This window comes from Papio anubis, chromosome 5 (genome assembly GCF_008728515.1).
Source record: "Papio anubis isolate 15944 chromosome 5, Panubis1.0, whole genome shotgun sequence".
Classification (NCBI taxonomy): Eukaryota; Metazoa; Chordata; class Mammalia; order Primates; family Cercopithecidae; genus Papio; species Papio anubis.
The window spans coordinates 130356347-130380444 of NC_044980.1; the positions used below are offsets into that span (position 1 = coordinate 130356347).

Here is a 24098-nt window from a genome sequence, read left to right on the forward strand (position 1 = left end):
ATATGGCACCATAAGGGAACCCCATAATTCTTAATTTTTCTTTCCTCTTCAGAGGAAGTGGAAGCACTACGTATTCTAGGCACCCAGTTTTTACAATCTTGAATTTGGCTTCAAGTTGCCTAAAACTAAGACAAAAAGGGAACATAGAAACATTGTGGACATGACCCTTCTTGTTTCAGTCCTCTACAACAAAGGCAGCTAACTTTCATGGAACATTTGTTACCCCAGGCTCCATGCTAAACAGCTGACTTGCATACTCTACTCCTTTAGTCCCTACAACAACCCTGCTTGGCTCTACTATGATATCTGTTCTATGGAAGAAAAACTGAGGCTTGAAGAGGTTAAATAAAAATCCAAAACTAATAAGCAGTAGAGCAGAGACTGAAACCTAAGTGTCCTATTTTCAAGCCTATGATCTTCAACTTTACAACACCTAACACTTAACCCAGTGGGTTGGTTCCCTCAGCACATACGGAAACCACCCACTAAAGCCCTCAACTACTCCGTCCAACCAGGGTTGCCCATTGCTATTCCTAGAGGCCTGGGTGAACACAGAAGTGCTTGGCTCTTCATACAACACTCACTTGGACTAGGTAGTCCCTAGGTAAGAGAGGAAGCCGGACATGTTCCATCAGCTTTGCCATGTGCTCCAAACGGGTTTCTTTCTCGTAATTGATCCATGAAATCACAGCTTCAAACACCTATAAAGAAAAGCAACATGGGCAACTTCAGTAAAGAGATAAAAGCTTTCAAACAACCCTCAATCTATTAAAAAAAAAAAAAAAAAGGAGAAAAAGTTATGAGTCATCCACACAGGTGTTTAATTAATCTGAGACTCATATTTAAAATAAAAACAGAAAGCGTTGGTTTACTTGCTGGCCTCAGAGAGTGATCACACACACACTCTACACACACAGACACACAGACACACACACACACAAGGACAAACCTGCTATCCCAAACGTAGAATCATCATGGTTCATTCTAAAATAAAAACCAGTTCCAATAGTTATTTAAGGGTAAAAATACACAGCAGTAACTGTGAACCAAATTTATAGAGGCTGCTCAGGAAGATCAGACCCTGGGGGCAATGTCATCATCCCCCCATGCCTCCATTTCCTCACTTATGTCCTGTGTAAAGTTAATGCAGAATAAAAACAGTAAGAATGCCCTCTGCCCAAAGCCGGCTGTGATGGTCAATGTGACACTGAATGACAAAGAATGGCAAACATTTCTCCTTGAGGAGAGATTTCATTTCTATGCGAATCAAAACTAGAGGGCTTAGAACCAAAAAGGCGGACCTATACTTTGGATGTTCACTCTACTCAAGGATAAGTCCAAATTCAAACCCTGTGCCACCAGACACACACAGGCAGATAAAATTCAACGTTGGAGGGGCCATGGGGAAACCAGCAGTGTCTGTAAAAATTTCATTAATAATGCTTTTTAAGAGGGGAGGGAAGTATTGGCAATATCGATCAAAATTTTAAATGTGCATACTTGTTGACTTTAAAATACCACTTCTGGCCGGACTCAGTGGCTCATGCCTGTAATCCCAGCACTTTGGGAGGCCGAGGTGGGCGGATCATGAGGTCAGGAGATCGAGACCATCCTGGCTAACACAGTGAAACCCCGTCTCTACTAAAAATACAAAAAAATTAGCTGGGTGTGGTGGCGGGCGCCTGTAGTCCCAGCTACTGGGGAGGCTGAGGCAGGAGAATGGCATGAACCTGGGAGGCAGAGCTTGCAGTGAGCCGAGATCGTGCCACTGCACTCCAGCCTGGTTGACAGAGCGAGACTCCATCTCAAAATAAAATAAAATAAAATAAAATAAAATAAAATAAAATACCACTTCTAGAGCTCTAGCCTATACTCACATCAGTGTAAGAGAACAGAATATGTGCTCCAAGATCTTTGCTGCAGCATGGTTGTAACGGGATAAAAAAATGAAACCACCTAAAGCCCACTAATGGAGAAATTATTAAAGGAGTATCAATACCATTAGATACACTTATCCCTCAGCATCCTTGGGGCACTGGGTGTTTCTTGTTTGTTTGTTTGTTTTTGTTGTTGTTCTTACTCTGTTGCCCAGGCTGGAGTGGAGTGGCACAATCTGGGCTCACTGCAACCTCCACCTCCTGGGTTCAAGTGATTGTCCCGTCTCAGCCTCCCTAGTAGCTGGGATTACAGGCGTGCACCACCACACCCAGCTAATTTTTGTATTTTTAATAGAGACAGGGTTTCACCATGTTGGCCAGGCTGGTCTCGAACTCCTGACCTCAAGTGATCCGCCTGCCTCAGCCCCCCAAAGTGCTGGGATTACAAGCATGAGCCACCACGGCCAGCCTCAGGGCACTGGTTCTACAACCACCCACAGGTACCAACATCTGCCAATGTTTAAGTCCCTTATATAAAATGGCATGGTATTTGCATATAACCTCCACACATCCTCCCATATACTTTAAATCATCCTCCCATATAATTTAAATACTTTAAATATATATATTTAAAGTATATAAATAATAAATATACTTTAAATAATTATATAAGATTGCTTATAATACCTAATATAACACCCATACATCACTTCGTGCAAGTGGATTCGATGTAGTACTTGGTGTTGCAGCAAATTCAAATTTTGCTTTTCAGAACTTTATGGAATTTTTTTCCTCTGAATATTTTCTTAGTTGAATCCATGGATATGGAACTCATGGATACAGAGTGCCAACTCTATTTTCAGCTATTAAAAAGAATAAAGCAAACATCTTCTTATATGTGATTAGAGAAGACACGTCAAAAAGAGCCAGCTGGATGGGGCTTTCAATGCCAATATTTGGGACAAGTTAAATATCAAAGAGAATAATGAAGAAATCAGATCAGTTCTGCCACTTTGAGGGGAAGGAGGGTCAGGGAATGACTGAAAAAGGCTCAAAGGAAACTTTTTGTGGTTTAGGGTGGGCATTTCATGGGCATATATGTTTGTCAAAACTAATCAAATTGTGTGTTTAATATCCATATACCTCAATATAAAATATTCTTAATTTTTTAAAAAAAATTATAATATGGCCAGGTATGGTGGCTCACACCTATAATCCCAACATTTTGGGAGGCCAAGGCAGGCAGATCGCTTGAGCCCAGGAGTTCAAGACCAGCCTGGGCAACATGGAAAAATCCTATCTCTACAAGATACAAAAATTAGCCAGGCATGGTGATGCATGCCTATAGTCCCAGCTACTAGGGAGGCTGAGGTGGCAGGACTGTTTGAGCCTGGGAGGTCAAGGCTACAGTGTGCCATGAGTATACCACTGCACTCCAACCTGGGAGACGAAGTGAGACCCTGTCTCAAAAAATGATAATAATAATTTTAAAAAAATTCATGAGCCCATATGGATACTAAAAAAGTGTTAAGAAGGTCTCTTCTATTTAAAAAAAAAATGCCTGAAAAAGGAATGATGGAATTAGAAAAACACCATTTCTGCAATACCACCAATGTAATAACTGATTGAACAAAGATCACCAATGAATGCTAAAATCAAGTTGTTAAAGGCCAGGTGCAGTGGCTTACACCCGTAATCCCAGCACTTTGGGAGGCCAAGGTGGGAGCCCAGGAGTTTGAGACCAGCCTGAGAAACTTAGCAAGACCCCATCTCTACAAAAAAAAAAAAAATCAGTCAGGCATGTTGGCACGTGTCTGTAGTCCCAGCTGCTTGAGAGGCTGAGGTGGGAGGATCACTTGATCCCAGGAGGTTGAAGCTGCAGTGAGCTGTAACCATGCCACTGCACTCCAGCCTGGGCAACACAGCAAGAGCCTATCTTTTAAAAAATAATAATAATGTTGTTGGATGGGGAAACGTTCACAATTCTCAAGGAATCACCCAACAGATTACATATCACTTACGTGGAGGGAAAATATCCTCAAATAGAGAGATCTGATAGACAACACTTTAAACAAAGAACCAAATTTAACACCACCAATAAGAGGACAAGCTTATATTCCTGATTGTGATTTAATGGAAAAGACACAGTATCTCCTAACTACAATTCTTCCTAAAATACTAATATATAACCTGAATTTTACAGTGAGGAGATGATCAGACAACTCTATGTTTGCAACATTCTACAGGATGGCTAGCCTGGATTTTCAAAACTATTAATATTATGGAAGACAAAAAAAGATAGGGACACAGTTCTAGATTACAGAGATTTATAGACAAGGTAACTAAATGCAGTGTATAAATCTTAATTAGATTATGGCTCTAAAAGAAATAGCCATAAATACTTTTGGGGGGCCATAGGAAAATGTGAATAACTACTATATGTTAGATAATATTGCTAGATCAATATTAAATTTCATTGGTATGATAATTGGCTTTATGGCTAGAAAAGAGAATTTTTCTTCATTCTTAAGAGATACATGCTAAAATATTTAGGGGTGAATGTCATAATGTCTGCAATTTACCGTCAAATGATTCAGCAAAATGAAAGATTAAATCTAGAGAGAAAAAGTAAATGAAGCAAAATGTTAATGGTGAGTTTAGGTAAAGACTACGTGAATGTTCATTCTTTCAAACCTACAAGAGGTTTTTAATTTTTCAGAATAAGAAGTGTAAGGGAGAAGAAAATAAATTCTAAGGGAAAAAACTACAAAATTTACAGGATGGCAGAAAGTTGAAATGAAAGCTTTATCTGCCAGGGGAAAAAAGGACTCCAATTTTTCATAACCTAAAGACACTTTTTTGTGTTAATATGCTAATGATGCTTTGCCCCTGTTTCCTAATTAAACACTTAAGTCAGGCTGGACATAACTTGAATTTGGCAAGAAAAGGAAAGGGAAGGGGAAAAGGGAAGGGAAAGGAAAGGAAGGGAAGGGAGCAGAAAAGGAAAGGGGTAGTACATATGTATAGTTTGCTCCTATTTCTATATAAAATAACCTGTATGTGTACAAACATAAGCACATATACCATAGAAATCCTTGTCTAGTTCATTTTTTATTAGGAACTCTCATTGAGCTATGCATTGTTTGACTCTGTTTCTTCCACTAGCCCTTAAGATCCATGAGAGACCTTGTCTTATTTGCTGGCACATAACACAAACTCAAATATTTTTAAAATCAATGAATGGAAAATGAATTCAGAATAAGCATGGAAGGAGATGTGTGGAAGCTGCCCGGGCTGGAGCACAGAGCAGGGCTGGGGAACAGGCGGTTGGAATCTTGGTAGGTAAGACAGAGTCAAAGGCAGATAAAGTCTGCCTTTGCTGGGTTAGGTGATGGGCAGCCACAACCCCATTCTGCCTTGTATGTGGTTGGTTAGCCACACCTCTTTCTACTCCCCTTTACTAGACCGTGAGCCTATGCAGAGTGAGAAGTATACCAGCTCTGTGTCTGCACGCCATCCCCCAATGCTGCCTAGCACAACACAAGGTAATTGATTGGCAAAGCTTTGCTGAAGAATGAACGACAAGTCCTTGAGTGGGTAGCATTTATTGGTCACATTCTTCCCTATCAACCAGCTTAATTTTTGTTAGAAAAACAAAAAAGCAAGCTGAATCTACCAAAGTCGATATTTAACCTTATCTTTATTTTTGGTTTCACTTGTCTAACTGGTTCCACTTAGTTGCACTGTTTACCTACTCAGCTGTGAAAGCCACAGCATTCGGCAACAACACTGACCTTCTCAGCAGCTAGAGAAGGCCACATATTTTTTTCATTTAGACTTCATGCTTGAAAAATAAACAAGCAAATAAACTTCCAACTTGCTTTAGCTTTCAATGTACCTAAAATGGTTCCCAAAAACCCTTCCCACCAAGAGACTCTCCATAAACAATGCCTCCCCAAATTCTCAAGATAACCCAATGATTAAATACTCTTATGACTTGTTAAATGACTTGCCCAACTCCCAGAACTGAAAAGCAGCAGAGCCGGCTCTGCTTGGTTACATACAGAACCGACTTCAGTGCTCATGCTCTAAACCCATTATTCTTAGCTGACTCTCAAATGTCTAATAGGTCTAATAGCAGGGGGGTTGCAAACTGCTGCCCACAGGCCAAATCCAGCTTGCCACCAGTTTTGGTAAATAAAATTATGTTGGAAGGCAGCCACACTCATCGTTTACATATTGTCTATGGCTGTTTTCACATTACAGTAGCAGAGTTGAGAAGCCATAACACATAAAGCCTAAAATATTTACTATCTGGCCCTTCCTAGAAAAAGTTTGTCAACCCCTGGTCTATAAAATCTAAGCAGAGACTATAGATTCAATCATAGGACAGGGTGGTATCTACTTAGCTACTACTTTTTGTGATGAAATAATCAGCTGCTCATAGGTACACTTAGGGTTTCACTTTTTAAACAAAGAAATAGCCCCATTTCCTCACTGATTAATGTCCTAGAACCAATTTCTTGTATGCTACAAGACTGTCATGTGGAAAGCAGTTGGAGAAAATCAGATTCCATAGCTCCCAGCTCACCACACTTCAGATGTAAGCACAGGTCTTGGTCAGAGAATACCAGATGAATCCAGTCCTTCCACTCCACCCCTCTGGACAGACAGGCAGCCAAGCTAGGGTGGACTTGCATGTCCCGAGAAAAATGAGGAGTCCTGGGGCACTTTTCCCTGCTTTCAAAATGTGTTTTGAAGATCAAGAAGGACTCAAGTTAAAAAGGCAGGGCACTGACTTGGCAAGGGGAGAAGTTCAATTGGGAGCAATTCTCAGCAAAACATAGGAAGAAGGGAAAGAAGCTAATTTTGACACTATCAGGGGAAAAAAAACTAGGTTCCTATACATGGACCTGATTTGTTATTCGATCTGAGAAGGACTAACTTTATCAATAACAACAAGCACAGTGCTAGGCATTTTACACATATGATCTCATTGAATCTACCAACAATCTCTGTGAAGTAGGTGTCACTGCTCACATTTTTACAGACGAGGAAACAGCCTCAAAGAGGTTAGCAAGCTGTACAAGGTCACACTGCCAGGAAGAGTAGATCTGATGTGAACTCACCTTTAACTCCAAAAACCCATGCTCAAACATTATGCAATTTGCACCTCAGAGACACAATTAATTTTTAAAACCTAGGCCGGGCATGGTGGCTCATGCCTATAATCCCAGCACTGTGGGAGGCCGAGGAGGCAGAGATGAGCGGATCATGAAGTCAAGAGATCGAGACCATCCTAGCCAACATGGTGAAACCCCGTCTCCACTGAAAATACAAAAATTAGCTGGGCATGGTGGTGCATGCCTGTAGTCCCCAGCTACTCGGGAGGCTGAGGCAGGAAAATCGCTTGAACCCGGGAGGTGGAAGTTGCAGTGAGCTGAGCTTGCACCACTGCACTCCAGCCTGGCGACAGAGAGAGACTCCGAGACTCCGTCTCAAAACAAACAAACAAAACAAAAAACAAAACAAACAAACAAACAAAAACCTGGGCAGACTGTTGAGTTGGGAAACTAAGTTCCTAAACCTATAATCCTAATTACAATCCCCCAGCCCTCATGGGACATCTCCCCTAGGTCTCCTATTCCTTTCCCGGGGATTGAGGCAATACCATTTACCAAATCTCCTGCCATGCTTTTAAATCAAGAAGATAGTGCTTCTAGACAAAAGAATGATTCTGTCAGATTCCTGTTTTTGTTTCTTAAATGAAAGCTTAACAAGAGTTGTGTTAACTCTCTTGTTAACATACTCTCACCTCATTGCCACACACAACTCCAGGGACAACTGGGAGCAGTGGTGTGTGGCAATAGGAGCTCATTGTGCATATCTCTTCCTAACTGCACGTTTAGTGACATTACTCTGGTAGTTGAAGTCAGCCTTGATGAAAATATTTACACCATGGAAATCAGCAAATGAATCAACACATGAATCAGGGCTTTTAGAATGTTTTTTAGAGAGTCAGTTAAACATTTACTAGCACACCACTGACTGAGCGATGTCCTGGTCTGAAGGCTCCCTAGAAACCTACCCCGTTGAATTCTCCTTTCTGACCATACCATCACCCTTTCACACAATACTTAAAAGCTCTTTCTTGTAGTCGCTTCATTTCAGATTCACAAGGACCCTGTGAAACTGCTAGCCATTTGCAAAAGGAGAAAGCAAGGCAGAGAGAGACAAAGTCGTTTGCCTGACACTACCCAGCAAATTGGTGAGAAGACAGCAATTAGAACCACTGATTTCAATCCACACTTTCACAGTACACTGCACATTTCCTTCATACCACATCTCTCACTTTGTAGCTATATATTTATTTGGCCACATATTTGATAAAATCTCTCTCCTCTATGTGATTATAAATTCTGCAAAGGCAGGTATCTTGTTTTTATCTGTTTGCCAGTGTCTCTCCTGTGACTAATACGCTATTTGCCACACAAAGAAATATTTCTTCATAGGATGAATAAATTAATAAAAGCATGAGTGAATGTACGTATGGTTCTCTTCCTACAGCAGCACACTACCAGATATCTGACTTCAGATAACCAAAAATGATGAAAAAATTAAAACAGCAACATCACTCAGCCTGGAAATCATTCTTCAGCTTTCTATTACTGCCTGCAGTCAGTAAAAAAGACTTTCACTATGAGTCCACAAAGAATAAGGAAAGGACTGAAGCATACTGGTTTGATAGGAACGTTTACAAGCTGAGAGACTTCAGTGGAACTAATTCTAACCATGAGTGCGGGATGACATAGGGATGGAGAATGTCTGCCAGTCAATATGGTAGACTGAACTGCTTTGGAAGGAATCTTTCCCTGTAGCTCCAAACACGTGAAAATGATGTATTACAGAAAAAAATAAAGATTTGAGCCATACACAAAAGCCAGAAGAAAATGCCTGAGTGTTTTAAATAAGAAGGAATTCAATCCAGGCAGCTGAGTGGAAGTTGAAGCCAAAATGGCTCCCAGAGACAATTCAGATATGGGCTTTAACTGAGGACTGGTGTCCCATTGGGTAGGGTGTCTAGGCCACAGGCTCCTGTGGACAGATTTGCCCCAGCTGTAAAACTAAGACTACATGAACTCTGCCCATGTGCTATGAGTAAGGGGAAGGAAGCTCACCATCTCCTATGGGCTGAGGAATGCAGTGGGGTGGGAGGCAAGGGAAAGGGGCAAGATAGGGAGTAAAAACTACATCTTCAAGAAACCCAAACCCTAGGCTCATGCCACCTACAAATTTAGAGTTTGAACTGACATCACCCAGGTGGTATAGGAAATATCTAAGACAATGTCTAATACAAAACCTTTTTCCTAAACCAGTAAACCTGCCCTATAGGGTCCACAGCCCAGGGAAAACCTAGATTCCCAGGATATGACATCCTCTGAACATGGAGTCACAATCAAAAATTGTAAATCACCAAGGAAATGAACTACCAAAAGACATATCAAAGATACAAAAAATAGTAGAATACCTGGGACAACCAATGAAAGGTGGCTTAAAGACTCTTCTCCATAATGTGTCCCTAAGGATACTAGATGCAGGAGATATTCTGTAGCAAAGGGGCTCAGGGGCCAAATGAGCCTAGGAAACACATCATACTGTATCCTCAAATACCCCTTAAAGGTTCACAAAGCTCATTACCATATAAAAGCTCTGACAAGTCCTGTAGTAAAGAAACCCGGTTACTCTTTTCAGCCAGTGTCTTCTAAATGTACCTGAGAATGCTTTAAAAACAAAACAAAACAAAACAAAACAAAAAAAACCTGGCCAGGCACCGTGGCTCATGCCTGTAATCCCAGCACTTTGGCAGGCCGAGGAGGGTGGATCATGAGGTCAGGAGTTCAAGACCAGCCTGACCAACATGGAGAAAACCCGTCTCTACTAAATATACAAAAAAAATAGCCGGGTGTGGTAGTGGGCACCTGTGATCCCAGCTATCCCAGCTACTGGGGAGGCTGAAGCAGGAGAGACGCTTGAACCCGGGAAGCAGAGGTTGTAGTGAGCCAAGATCATGCCACTGCACTCCAGTCTGGATGACAGAGCAAGACTCCATCTCAAAAACAACAACAACAACAACAACAACAACAACAAACCCAAACACCTATAAACATCTTATAATACTGGTTGGGCGTGGTGGCTCACACCTGTAATCCCAGCACTTTGGGAGGCCGAGACGGGCGGATCACGAGGTCAGGAGATTGAGACCATCCTGGCTAACACGGTAAAACCCCGTCTCTACTATAAATTCAAAAAATTGGCCAGGCGCGGCAGCTCAAGCCTGTAATCCCAGCACTTTGGGAGGCCGAGACGGGCGGATCACGAGGTCAGGAGATCGAGACCATCCTGGCTAACATGGTGAAACTCTGTCTCTACTAAAAAAATACAAAAAACTAGCCGGGCGTGTTGACGGGCACCTGTAGTCCCAGCTACTGGGGAGCCTGAGGCAGGAGAATGGTATGAACCTGGGAGGCAGAGCTTGCAGTGAGCCGAGATCACGCCACTGCACTCCAGCCTGGGCAACAGAGTGAGACTGTCTCAAAAAAAAAAAAAAAAAATCTTGTAATATTGTCTTTATGGGATACAGTTAGGCAAATACTGACTTCAAGAAGAAAGTTCTCATTCCTTAAATCTCTTCACAGACTCCTACCCCATTCCCAGCCTCATCTCCCACCATACCCCATTGAAGATCCTTGATTCTCATCACAGAGGTTACTTTTCTCCCCAAGAACAAACTATTCCAAACTTCCAAGTCTTCAGTAGGAACAGTCCTACTATTCCTCCAACCTAAATGGCTTTCCAAAATTCTACTCTCATTCTCCAAAGTTTAGCTCAAAGATTCTCTTTTCCATGATGTCTTTCCTATCCAACAACCTGGAATAAAATATTCCACGTGCTTTCCTTGAACTATAATTATAAGCAATTATTTCTCTTGGCCACATACTGTGGACACATGTTTTCAGTATGTCTGCCCACCAGACTATGAGCCCCTGAATAGTAATGACTAGCTGTCACTCATCTCTGTACCCCTCATCAGGGTGGGGATGCATTAATAAGGAGCGGGCCTTGGGAGGCAGACACACACAGCTTCACATCATGGAGTTGTCTACTGTTAATGAGCTGTGTCACCTCTCTGACCCTTAGTTTCTTCCTCTGCAAAATGAAGAGAGTAATCTCTGCCTTGCAACTTGTTGTGAGGGTAAGAAATGATGTTCTGAACGTCATGCTGGACAAGAAAAATCAGACACAAAAGCACACATGCACCATTGTTCAGTTTATATAAACTTCCAAAACAGGTAAAACTCATCCAACAGGTGAGAAGCCAAGAAGGTAGATGCCCTTCCCAGGATAGGGGGTAGTAACTGGAAGGGGGTTCTGGGGTTTGTTTCTTGATCTGGGTGCTAGTTATGTGGGTATTTTACTTTGTAAAAAGTTTAGTTGTATAGTTTATTTGTTTACTTCTCCATGAACTTACTTCAATACAAGCTTCCTGTTTAAAAAAAAATGATGTGTGAAATGTACCTGGAGAACACTGGTTGGTCATGGTAGATTTGGGGGCACAGTGCTGTGGTATTCTGTGCATGGGTGTCCTTTGGGAGAACACCCATTCTGTGCAAGAGTAACACCAAGGTAGGGCGTTAACAGATCACTGTTGGCAAGCTGAGAAGCTGGCAACTCTGATAACCTCAGAGTAAGGCAGGGCTGCCAACAGCTCGGCCTAGACAGCAGGGTACACCTGCTCAGTCACCTGGCAATGCCTCCACAGCAATCATGTAAGCCCAGGCCACCAGCTGAGGCTCTCCAGCCTGCCTCTCACAGCCTGCCTCCTACAACCACCTGGCTGGAAAGGCAAAGAATTCAGACAGAAGGGCATGGAACACCAATGATCCTGGGAGACAAGGGCCCAGTTGCTCCCAAGAAATAAGATATCAGAATTTGACCTGTAAAATGCAGTTTAAGGAGACAACAGCACATTTTAAAATGTGATAGTGCAAAGAGAAAGTAACCTGTAGTTCTTATTCCAGAACATACTTAACACTAATTTTTTAAAGAGACTTAATAAATTTCTCCGTGACCGGTATCTAAAATGCAGGCCATTTCCCTGTTAAGTCTCACTCAGAGGTGTCTCTGAAAAGCCTCAATAGTGTTTCATAAGAAGACATGGGATCTTGAGATGGAGAAATATATTTACCGGCTAGGAAAGCCAAGATTCAAAGAAGGCCAGTAAGTTGCTAGGTCCCAGAGCAATTCAACGGCAAAACTGCGCTCGAACTCAGGAGTCATATCTCTTTCCTTAGAGTGGATTTGTCCCAGAAGGTTGTTTACACTGCCCCTGGGTCACTGGTCACTGAGGATGTTCATGGCCAGAGCTGAACTTTGTGTCTCAAAAGGAAATACAATAAACATGCTGTCAGCTTACAGGCTTAGCCCTGACCCCTCAACACCCACCATATGGAAGAATCAGATGCCTTGCTTTAATCTTCTTGGCTTTGCCCTCAGAGTAGTGGAATGTATGATAGATGCACCTGACAGCAATAACTTAAGCATACCCTGAGAATGACTCTACAGTCTACAAAGAATGTGTGTTCAGTGTTCCAAGCTAAGGAATCAAGAACCTGGAGATTCATTCCTTATCTATGAGGAACATCTGAACCCCAGCCCATCCTGGGAAACGCAGGCCATATCGGGGATTGAGGCCCTTTGTTTTGTGTTAAATGAAGGTTGCCAGGTGAAGGTCACCAGCAGGAGGGTGTTAAGTGAAAATGCTACATAAACTGCATGCATTTTACAAGCAGTTGCAATTTCCTGTCCAGCCTGCCACCACTGGACAGCCCGGTATGTAAGTGCCCTCAATAAACCCTAAGACTTGTTTGCTGCCTCCAGGCCTCTTCTTCAACCTCTTGAACATGGTGCCATCCCTGTTGAAGTCAATAGGGGTCTGGCATGACATGAGGAAGGGGAAGGTCCTACACAATGAACTAGTGATTTTGTGTAACTCCCATCACAACCATTTGACCTCTCTCAATAACAAGAATTCTAAAATAAAAACCACATGAAGGAAAAACAAGAGCGAAAATGGCAAGGATTCATGCCCTCCCCTACCCTCTAATTCCCCTATCTGTCCTTACTCTCTAGAAAACTGTTAAAATTATTCCCATAACCTCAGCTGGCTCAGTGCAGAGTCCAGCCCCAGTGTGCCTCAATCCCTTGGGGAACATCTGCTGAGTCCTTCCGTGGCACCTCCTGGGGCACTGAGTCAGGCACTGTGTGTGATACAAAGATGACTAAGGTACCCTCACAGCCCTCAAGGTGTTTGAGGGCAGTAGAGGAGATAAGGAATGGGAATGAGCAAAAGTAAGTGACGTTGGAAGAAGAACAGTCTCTGAGCTCTGGGAGGGGTCCAGGCAGGGCTGGGGACACTGGGGAGCATGAGGTCACAATCACTCTCTGACTCTGCTAGGCACTGGGCCCCAGGTCACGCCAACAGCCCAGACCAATATGGGCACTGGGAAGACTTCCCCTTAAGAAAGGACCCAGTCAACAGTTATGACTACTACTAGGAGCAGTACTAGTAGTAATAACCATAATAATAGCAGCAATAACAACAGTATCTTACAGTAATGAACAGTTCCTCTATTCTAAGCACTTTTCATATATCATCCCATTTAATCCTCATAACCTTACAAGATAGATACTCTACTACCATTACTCACCTTTTACAGATGAGAAAACTGAGCCATAGGGAGGTTCTTTTATTCGTTCTTTCAACAGCTATTTTTTCAGTGTCTACTGTGAACCTGATACCACTCCAGCAGTGACAAGCAGACAGACAGAATTCCTGTCTGTCTACTTGTAGATGGTACATACATTCTTGTGGGAGATAAACAACTTGCCCAGTGTTCTCAGCTTGTTTAAGTAGGGAACTCAAGATTCAAACTCAGCCCCTCTGACTATACAACTTATACTTGCAAACTCCCAAGATGAAAGCTGCCTGTTACTTATACTCATCATTAATAGTAAAATATTACATTTCCTCTATTTTAAGATGCATGTGTTTTTTACATGTTAATGTGTGAAATCTGGCTTCATTTTATAATATATGTTCAAAGAAATCTGTGGGCTGCATGCAGAGTAAGTCATAATTGCTGTTATGCTGTTAAGTGTGGATTTAGCAGAACACAAGTTATTTGATTACCAACCCAGTTGAGTTTTCTGCAACTGTTAACATTATATGCCATTGAATTTTAACTTAAGATTCCTAATATTACTTCAAATACATTTTAAAATTCCACTATAAAACAGTATTGAAAGGAAAGGTTATTATGCATGCAAGAGATTGCTTGTCACACACAATGTAATTAAAGGGGGTAGAAATCACTAAATCTCCTGGAGCAGACACAGAATTTTCAAAGCCTAAAGGACTAGCATTAAAATGAAAAACATCCAATTGTCAGAAGCTTCCAGCTATTTAACTTCCAGCAAGACATGATCAATTATGGAGAAATAAAACTATGAGGTTAGCCAAAGAGAAAATGTAGCCCAAGCCCCACTATTCTTTGATAAACCTCAAAATTACACTGCCAACCTTAACGGTACTAAAGGGATCAAGATCATGAAAAGCAGCACATAATTCTGAAGTTACATATAACTTTCAAGAAGCAAACATGAAATAGAACTTCGTTAATCTGAAAAATACCTAACTCCAAATTCTGGCTATACAGAAAGAGCAACTCATATGTAAGCATATGAATTATTGAGCAACACTGCAAACAATGTTTAAGTGTATACATTTAAAGTCATGTTTCTTTGTTTCTGGAAAGATATAATTAACTCAATGGCATATTTTACCATTATCAATGGCAAAATTGATACCATTATCATTATTAATGGTGCCTAAAAACAGATGATTGTGGCAATTACAATGACAACTGCCATTTATTGAGCACCTGCCAAACACTCTATTTGGTATTTTATATCCATTATCTCTAAGCCTCGTGACAACGCTATAGAGGAGGGACTCAGAATTCCCATTTTAAATTTAAGGAAACTAAGGTTGAAAGAGACTAGTGACTTCTCAAAGTCATATAGCCAGAAAGCAGACACTAGAACCAGGTTTGCCTGTGTCCAAAGCCCAAGTGGTTTTCAGGGCACTATAATGCCTCTCCCTATTAACAATCCACCCCTACTCCCACCCAGACACAGCAAGCACAGATTAGCCTTCATGTGCAGAAAACTTTCTATGATCTCAAGAGCAGGATGGGCCAGCATGAATTCAAAGTAATAGGGTCCCCCACTCTCAATCCACATACCCCAGGATGATTCAAATCCTGCTGTTTATATGAGTGCTTCCATTTTCTCACTCTACACTTAGAACATAATCAAGGGGGCCCCAAATTGACCAACTGTCTCAATATTCACATAGCCAATCAACTGACTGGTTCGTTCCTTCCAATTGTGCCAATTTGGTAGCAAAATCAGAGCAGACAGTAAATATGCTTGGTAGAAGGAAGGGCATCCTCTCAGTTTCTGACCTTAAGGCAGGAAGGGTCCTATGTGCACATATGCATTCAAGGAAGCTGAGGCCTCCCTGAGCCTAAGGGAGAGTCCAGTTGATTGTGCCAGTCACCTTCTGGGGATCCATTGCTAATCTCAGGGAAGCCCACAGTTTTAACAAACGACTGTTTTTCTTCTTGATCAAACTTTTCCAGGATGGCAGGCAGGGGTTCGTGAATTCTACCCCATTCTCTGGACATGCGAATACAATTTCATCTCGTATATAAAATTCTTGTCAATGTTTCTCCTGAAATATTCCCTCAGGAAAGAGCCTCAAGCTTGGATGCAAAGAGTGAACTAAGACATTCAAAAACCATGTATTGAGCATCTCTGAGGGTACAGAAAGGAATAAGATGTAGTCCCTACCATCAAGGAACTCAGTTGAATGTGGGAGGAGGATCAGCTCAGAACTAACTACGTACAATGAAAAGGAGAACAAGGTGAGTGTTATCCTGAAACACAGAGGAGGAAGGGACTAATTCCAGGTGCAGGGTAAATAATAAACTGGGCTAATACTGATTGAACACCTACTAGGTACCAAGGACTATACCAGGCATTTTACATATATTATCCCAATTAATTGCCCTGTGGAATATGTTCTAATACTATAATCCTCACTTTACAAAATCAGGAAACAAAGAAGAGGCAAAGCACCTCACCCAAGGTCCCATAACTAATTTGTAAATACTGGAGCTGAGATTTGGACCCTGCTGGCCAACACCGAAGCTTATGTTATTTTCACTATAGTAGACTACATCTACCAGCACAGAGACATTTTTCCTGCTAGAAGAGGAATCTGAATGTGCTTCCTCTTCTGTAATGTGGGGACAATAGCAATGCCTGCTTCACCGGGTTATCGTAGAGGGAATGAGCCCAAGAACATAAAGCACTCAGCATAGTGTTTGGCAAACTATAAGTGTTCAGTAAATAGTGACAGCTTTGTCATCATCGTCATCACTGTCATTTCTTCTCTAAAGAGTCTAGAATGTAGCCGTCATGAGCCAGAAAGTCTTTTTTTTTTTTTTTATTTTTAAAGGGATTTAAAAGAAAAAAAAGCTGTTGTTTTTCTCTGAAAGAAAAGAAAAGATTGGCCGGGCGCAGTGGCTCACATCTGTAATCCCAGCATTTTGGGAGGCCAAGGCAGGTGGATTGCCTGAGGTCAGGAGTTTGAGACCAGTCTGGTCAACATGGTGAAACCCTGTCTCTACTGAAAATACAAAAAATTATCTGGGCGTGGTGGCAGATGCCTATAACCCCAGCTACTCAGGAGGCTGAGGCAGAGGAATCACTTGAACCCGGGAGGCAGAGGTTGCAGTGAGCCAAGATCTCACCATTGCATTCCAGCCTGGGCGACACAGCGAGACTCCATCTCAAAAAAAAAAAAAAAAAGAAAGAAAAGATCTCACCAAACCACAAGTCCTTCCCATGACCACCTGATGAGTGAGGTTCCTGTTTCCCCAATAAGCCACGTCATACCTTCTCTTCTGAAGAAACGGTCAGCTTGTCGCTGGATATCAAGCTGCACACCTGGTCCAGACTCAGGCTAAGAAATTCTTCTCCTAGCATCACCTCTGGAAAGTGCTGCTCTGTTCCAAAAAAAAAAGCAGAACAAAACAAAGTTATAACACATTCCTGCCCTTCCAAGACAATCTGTGGGATTCACAGTAGAGTCCTGGAGGGGGCCGGGGGGGGCCATGGAGGGAAAGGGAGTGAAACAAAGACAGAGACATCATGGCTGGAGGGAAACTTGCCTTTTAATTCAGCAGTGATGGCATCCACTATGATCCTCTGTCCTGAACATCAACACAGACGAAAATGGGGCAGACAGATCTGAGTTTGTATTTTTTCCATGCTCCATGAGATTAATAATAGCATTGCAGAAAAGCCTCACTGGGACCTGCCTCCATAATTGAGCTCATTTCCCCTCAGAGTGTAAGCTGGTGGAGTTGCAGACAGTGCACCCTGAAGCTCAGCCAAACAAAAATGGGTCAGAACTGTTGTGTGTCTGAGAGATCTCTGGGGGTTCTTATAGGAAGTCAACATTAGAAGGTCAGAAGACAGGATCATTCTTTCTTGCCCAAAGTCAAGCCTACTATTGTGAGTCTCTGGTTCATGAGGAGGCCCAATTAAGCATTCATCCAGGTGTGGTGGCAACAAGGTGACCCCACCACCCCTAGAACAGTCGACAGAGCCAGGCCTATGGAACTGTAAGACAGAGGGGAATGTGGTGACAACTAGAATAAGATAAAACCCACAGGCCGAAGGTCCACAGAAGGGAAATGCCAGGAACAATTCCTACCCTGACATTTTTCCAGGTCATCATCCTGCTATTAGAGAATTATATTCACTGAAATGTCATCTACTTCAGAAAGAAGGAGCCTAGGTTCAAACGCTGGCTTTGCCATTTATGATTATGTTTTTGGGCCAACGGCATCATTGCTATATTGCCCAGGTTGGTCATGATCTCCTAGGCTCAAGTGATACTCCTGCCTCAGCCTCCTGAATAGCTGGGACTATAGACACAAGCCACTGCACCTGACTTCATTAACTTCATAAAAATCAAACAAATAATTTAAGATTTAAATCATTTCTTGTGAAAATCATTTTTAACTTTTTATATTGAAATAATTTCAGACCCAAAGAATTCTCACACAAATTTCTACCTTCATCCAGATTCCCTAAACGTGAATAGTTTATTCTCAAATACTGAGTTATAAATAATATTTTCCATCTTCCACTGGACAAAAAAGGCTCCCCACTTGCTCCACACCAGCCTATTGATATTACCATGGTCACAACTAAAGGTTGTCCATCTTGAAACTCAGAAATATTTACACATAATAAGACAAATCTGAAAGTCAGTTTCTTTATGAAGGGAACCAACTGTCAACATCAACATGGTAAGAAGCTGGTCTTTACTTCTCTGTATATCAATACAAAAAAAAGCCTTTAATTTTTAAGTGAAACATTCAAAAAACCTTCTTAACTATGGAAATATTTAAGACTAGATAGTATTATTTTTTAAGTGTTCATTGCTAAAGATCTTAAAATAAAAGCAAGAGAGCAATCTTCTTTGGATGGTGAGAATTTATTCTTGGGCTGGAGGCTGGGAAAGTACTGGATTCTCCCCCCATTCCCTTTCTGATCCAAAAAGTCTTTGAACCACAGTCCCCTGTCGATTGGTAACACCCAAGAAACAGCAGATAGAAACAGTAGTCACCACACAAGCCACCACACCATGAGCAAGCACAGGACATGGAGGCTCTCTGGACCAGCCACAGCTGAGCTCAGCAGGACCACATGGTTCTAAGGAGAGTCCCGCAAACCAGCACCAACATCTCTGGCCCAGAGCCACATCTGGCCTTCCCACATGTATCTTTGGCTGACCAAAAACCTGACAGCTGGAGAAGGGAAAAGAACAAGAGGAGGTAAGAAAGTAAAATTCTATGCTGTGAAATAAAAATTTCCTTAGAGCTCATAAGGCTGTAGATAGGCTTCGATTTTAAAAGGGAAGATAAAAGAAGTGCAGTAATGTATATTCTAGGTGATGTGGGGAACAAATTAGAAATCCTTAGAGATAAATCAAGACAGAAAGTAGTCAGCACCCCACCTCCATCTCTCTGTCCCTCCCCTGCTGCAAGGTTTGAATCTAAACCCTTTCTTTCTGAAGTGGGCCGCTTCTCTGCCCATCTGGAAACCTTCCATTGAAATCCCATTCAGAAATCCTCCCAGGAAGCAGTATCTAGTGGGGAAGGGGCAACAAGAGAAATAGCAGGCAGCAGCTTTTCACCCAGGGCTGGCACCCAGGGACCTGTGAGGTTTGTAGGGCATAAGCGGAAAGAGACAAAGAAAGGGATCAAAGAGGAAAATGCCTTCCCTTTTCCATTTAGTCTGAGGAGACAGGAGTAACCCCCAAAGTCTTTGAACTAGGGTCCCCTCTCTGTTAGCAACACTCAAGAAACAACAGGATAGAAAAGACAGAAACAGGATGCTCCAGCTAACTCCATTTCCTGGGAAATAGGATTTCCCCAGAAGACTTTGTATTCCAGTCAGCCCTCTCCACAGCTGCTTCCTGGAAAGAACCCACTTTGCTCCCAGAAGATACCTTCCTGAATCATCTTCTATTTTGAACAATTATTTGGGTTTTTTGTTTTGTTTTGCTTTTAATGTATTAATGGAGAATATAGTAAAGAGCCTTGGCTAAAGGGTCAGAAGACCTGGGCTCACGTCTTATAGTCACTTTTTCCCAGGCTTTGCCATCCATTTTATGAAGGATGAATATTATCAGCCTGTGTTCCCGCTTTCCAAAGTCCGGTTCTGTGAGCAGTAACATTTTTTTTTTTTTTTGAGATGGAGTTTCGCTCGTTGCCCAGGGTGGAATGCAATGGCACAATCTTGACTCACCACAACCTCCGCCTCCCAGCCTCCCGAGTAGCTGAGATTACAGGTGTCCACAACCACACCCAGTTGATCTTTTGTATTTTTAGTAGAGACAAGGTTTCACCATGTTGGTCAGACTGGTCTCGAACTCCTGACCTCAGATGATCCACCCGCCTCAGTCTCCCAAAGTGCTGAGATTACAGGTGTGAGCCACTGCGGCCAGCAGCACCACTCTTTAACAGAAAAGATTTTCTGTATAATCAAGATATTCCTTGGAGCCAGGCACAGTGGCTCACACCTATAATCCTAACACTTTAGAAGCCTGCGCAGGAAGATCATTTGAGGCCAGGGGTTCAAGACAGGCCTGGTCAATAAAGTGAGGCCCCCTCTCTATTACAAAAAAAAATGTAACACATCCTTTGGGACTGCAGGTCCTATGGGCAAGGCTGTGCACCTGCAAGATCTTAGAGACCAAATTTAATTCTATCGAATTCAGCAAACTGTCCAGTGATATAGGTTATTCCGTTCCTTGAGGCTGCAGGTTTCCCATATATTAAATGGAAATAATAATAGTACATATCTCATAAAGGTGATATGGGCATTAAATAAAGAAATAGATGTAACTCACATTTACTGAGTCCACTGCAGGTGCTAGATAACTCATAATGTATGATGTATCAAATGCAGCATTCCTTCAAAAATGAAGAAACTAGAACTGATGTCTACAAGCAGCCTACTGCCTCACAAGCAAGACAAAACAAGGCACCAATAACTCCATCCCAAAGTCTACCTCTCACATGACTCAGAGAGGTACTTTCAGTACAAACAAAGACAGGGAACAGGAAAATTCAGAGCATGTGTAAAGAACAGTAATAGTGAAGTCTAGCTAGAACCTAGGTGATGTCTTCATTCATCCAACAAAGGTTTGCTGAGCACTCCCTAAGTATGAGGAGCTCTGCCCGGCTTTTGGAGATGCAACGGAGAGGCAGACAAGGCTAGATTCTGGGGGAAGAATGCATGTGCCAGGGGGCATAGTACCTTTTAACCATGGGCTAGCCCTTGAAGGGTAACTCTCCAATAATAACTAACTTTTCTTATCGTTTTGCATCTTTTTCTTAAAGAGGAGTGGACACAGAGAAAAATAAGTCAGTTAATTAAGAGTTCTGGTTAAGAGTCCTAGTTAACCAGGCTTTACTATAAGTAACAAATATTGTTTAAGTTCCATATCCTGCTTGGTAAAACACAATGAGTATGTTCCTGTCCATGTGGATGGGAAATTATGGAGAAGAGGAAGAGGCACCATATAACTTTCAGTCTTTTCCCCATCCAAGCAACACAAACCTATCTTCCCAATGTTAAAAGGATGATAAAATTTGGGTGATACATTCCCAGGCAAGGGCTTTCTCTGGGGATACAGTTGCATCTTGGAGAAAGTTGAGGCCATTTCCTAATACTAGCTAACATCATTCTAAGCATTTTACATATATTATGTCTCTCAATCCCCACAAAAGCCCTACTAAAGTGAGTATCAACATCCCCATTTTACAGATGGAGAAACAGAAGCTCAGAAAGTCTAAGACATGTGCTTAGGTTTACAGAACAGTAAACCTGGTAGAGCCAGGTTTTGAAAACAAGACTGCCCAATTGTAATAACAAATATTCTGATGAGTATCGTAGGTACCAAGATAAACACCAATCCTGAGCAGTCCACTGGGATAAAATTCAACACAAACATCAGAAAACCTTAAGAATCCCTCTTGGGGTGCTGGACATAGAAAGAGACAGAGAGAGGCATAGACAGAGGATATGCATCTAAAAACCTTTTTTTGGGGGAAAAATAGAATAATCTTAGTCCCTAAATTCCTAACTTCTTGGCATTTTGGAGTCAGTTCTGGGTTCAAATCTCAGACCTAACACCGGAATTAAGATATTTCCCTAATCCCTCCATCCACTAGGCCAGAGGAAATGATAGTCTTTGGGGTTCCCAAAGCCCCTCAAACAAGAAATAACAATCATATCCCTAATCACCCTGCTTTATTACATGAATCTTTCTATTCTATTGGGACTGGGAGCCCCATGAGGTCAGGGACCAAGTCTGTGTTATTTGAAGCTGAATTCTCAGTTTCCAGCATAATATCTGTATATATTGAGCTCTAAAATTATTACTGCACTTTCCTGACTGTTCTTCAAGACTGCCTAGGGCTCAGGCAACCTCTCAAGCTAGCCCCAGGACTATTCCTCTCTCTTCATGGAATGAAATAAACCTAAACCTTTGATCTGGTTCATCTAACCTATAAGCTTAGAACAAACGGAATGATGACCCATCTGTGACTTCCTTGACCTGCACAGATGAAATAAACCCCATAAGAGCCATAATTCCCAGGGCCAGCAGCCCCAGGGAACAGGTGTGAGTGCCTCTGAACTGAACCACAGGTCACACCCTCAGGACAGACTGGCTGACACAGGTGGACACACAAACAAAATGGAAACATTTTGGCAGGGTGAAAAAATAAAACCACAGAACTGCCTTAAAACCCTCTCTTCTGCCCCTTATTACTCTGTTTTTAGAGGCCAGAGGCAAGCTTTCTTGAATCAATATTTAGCTTTCCAGGCTCACAGTTTCTCTGCTCTAGGGAAAAGGCTCAGCTCCCACAGGGAAGTAACAGAGACCTACCTTGATTTCTTCTCAGAAGGGTCATGACCACCAGCCCTCAGACTCTAAATATTATTACCTCCACACTCCCTGGGAAGGCAGGAAATAAGCTCTCTTTCCATGTTGCCTTACTCCAGAAATATTATGTGTTGTCCTCTCTCTCCTCTCTTTGTCTCTCTCTCTCTCTCTCTCTCTCTCACACACACACACACACACACACACACGCATGCACACACAGCCAAGGGCCATAACAGTGCTATTGATTCAACAGTGAGGTTCCCCATAACCCAGAAAATGGAACAAGGGAAGTTTCCTAAAATCCTAACAAAGAGCAAGCAACGAAACCTATCTGTGTCTGCACTACTGCCTTATTTGCCACCTTCAAATTAGATGCAGAAAATCCAAGAGAGGCAGGAGTGAGACAACCATCATGGAAAATAGGCTGGGCTGGTCTGGGTGGGTGAGAAATAAGTAGCGGGGCTTAGGACACAGACCTCTGCAGTCAGCTGGCCTCCCTCTGGCCCTGCCACTTACAAGCTATTAATATATGATCTTGGACAAGTTACTAAACCTCTCTGGGGTTTCAGTTTCTTCACCTATAAGCTGAGAAAATAATAACTATCTCTTATACTTAAGTGAACAAAATGAGGCCATGCCTATGAATCATGTAGCACCATTCCTGGCACCTAGCAAGTGTTCAAAACTGATAGAAATGCCCATCATTATCATCATCATTATTTCATGGTGACAAGTTAGCAGCAGCAATTTTAGAAGAGGACTCTCACTGAGTCAGAGATTTATGTTTTTTAATGCTTTTTCAAATTTTTCTACTGCCCTTAATTTAATTACTTCATTCCATGATCTCAAATGACTCAATCAATCAAAAAAAGGCCATTTCTCTCCATGAGCACGTGAAATCCAATGGCTTTTCCATCCCATGGCTGGAGGTTTTCGCTTAGCTTTGGCAGCCTGATGTAAACAACATGTCCAAAGAATTTTAATTGCTACTTCATTAATGAAGTCCCATTAACATCCCTCCGAAACAGCTCTGCTGATGGCCCAGTGCATGGCTGTCCAATTACCAAACAACAAAGTCCCCATAAACCTAAGCCCTGGCCTCTGAGGTTAAAGATTAAGCAGTCCCTGGAAACAACAATAATGAGGTATAAGAAACAGGCTGTGAAAGACACTGGGGTCCATTTCCCAGCTACTAGCTGCCCAGGAAGACTGTGATGCCATTAGCTGAGGCAAGAGTCTGAGCAGTCAGCTTCTAAATGCAGGACCTACCCTCCCTACCTCAGAATAACATATATCATAGCAAAGATCTGGGGGACTTCCCTGAGGGGGAAACTGAATCCAGAGGAAGCAGGAGGGACTGCCACAGCAGGAAGAGACAGGGCCCTTCCAAACAGGAAACGAAATAGGCAGCTGGACATAGAGATGAAGCTTCAGCCCCCACAAAGTTGTGCTCTCCCTGGAAAAGCCAAGGACCTATCAGAAGACAAGAACTGGCTTTAAAATAAAGTCACATTTGTTTAGAGAGCAAGTTGGCAAAATCTATCAAAAAAATTTTTAATGTA

General features: G+C 42.2%; 1 protein-coding gene across 17 annotated transcripts in view; it reads right to left on the reverse strand.

Moving 5' to 3' along the window:
* The window catches only part of KLHL3 (kelch like family member 3), a 272614-nt gene that overhangs the window by 43742 nt on the left and 204774 nt on the right, over positions 1 to 24098 (reverse strand). For all 17 annotated transcript variants that reach the window (XR_001903805.3, XM_031666792.1, XM_031666790.1 and 14 more), the window contains 2 exons: positions 16962 to 17071; positions 585 to 701 (listed from right to left, as the gene is read on the reverse strand). Coding sequence is in view for 16 of the 17 variants with exons in the window: in XM_031666792.1 (XP_031522652.1) it covers positions 585 to 701; positions 16962 to 17071 (227 nt within the window). In the remaining variant the exon portion in view is untranslated. The remainder of the gene's footprint in view (positions 1 to 584; positions 702 to 16961; positions 17072 to 24098) is intronic.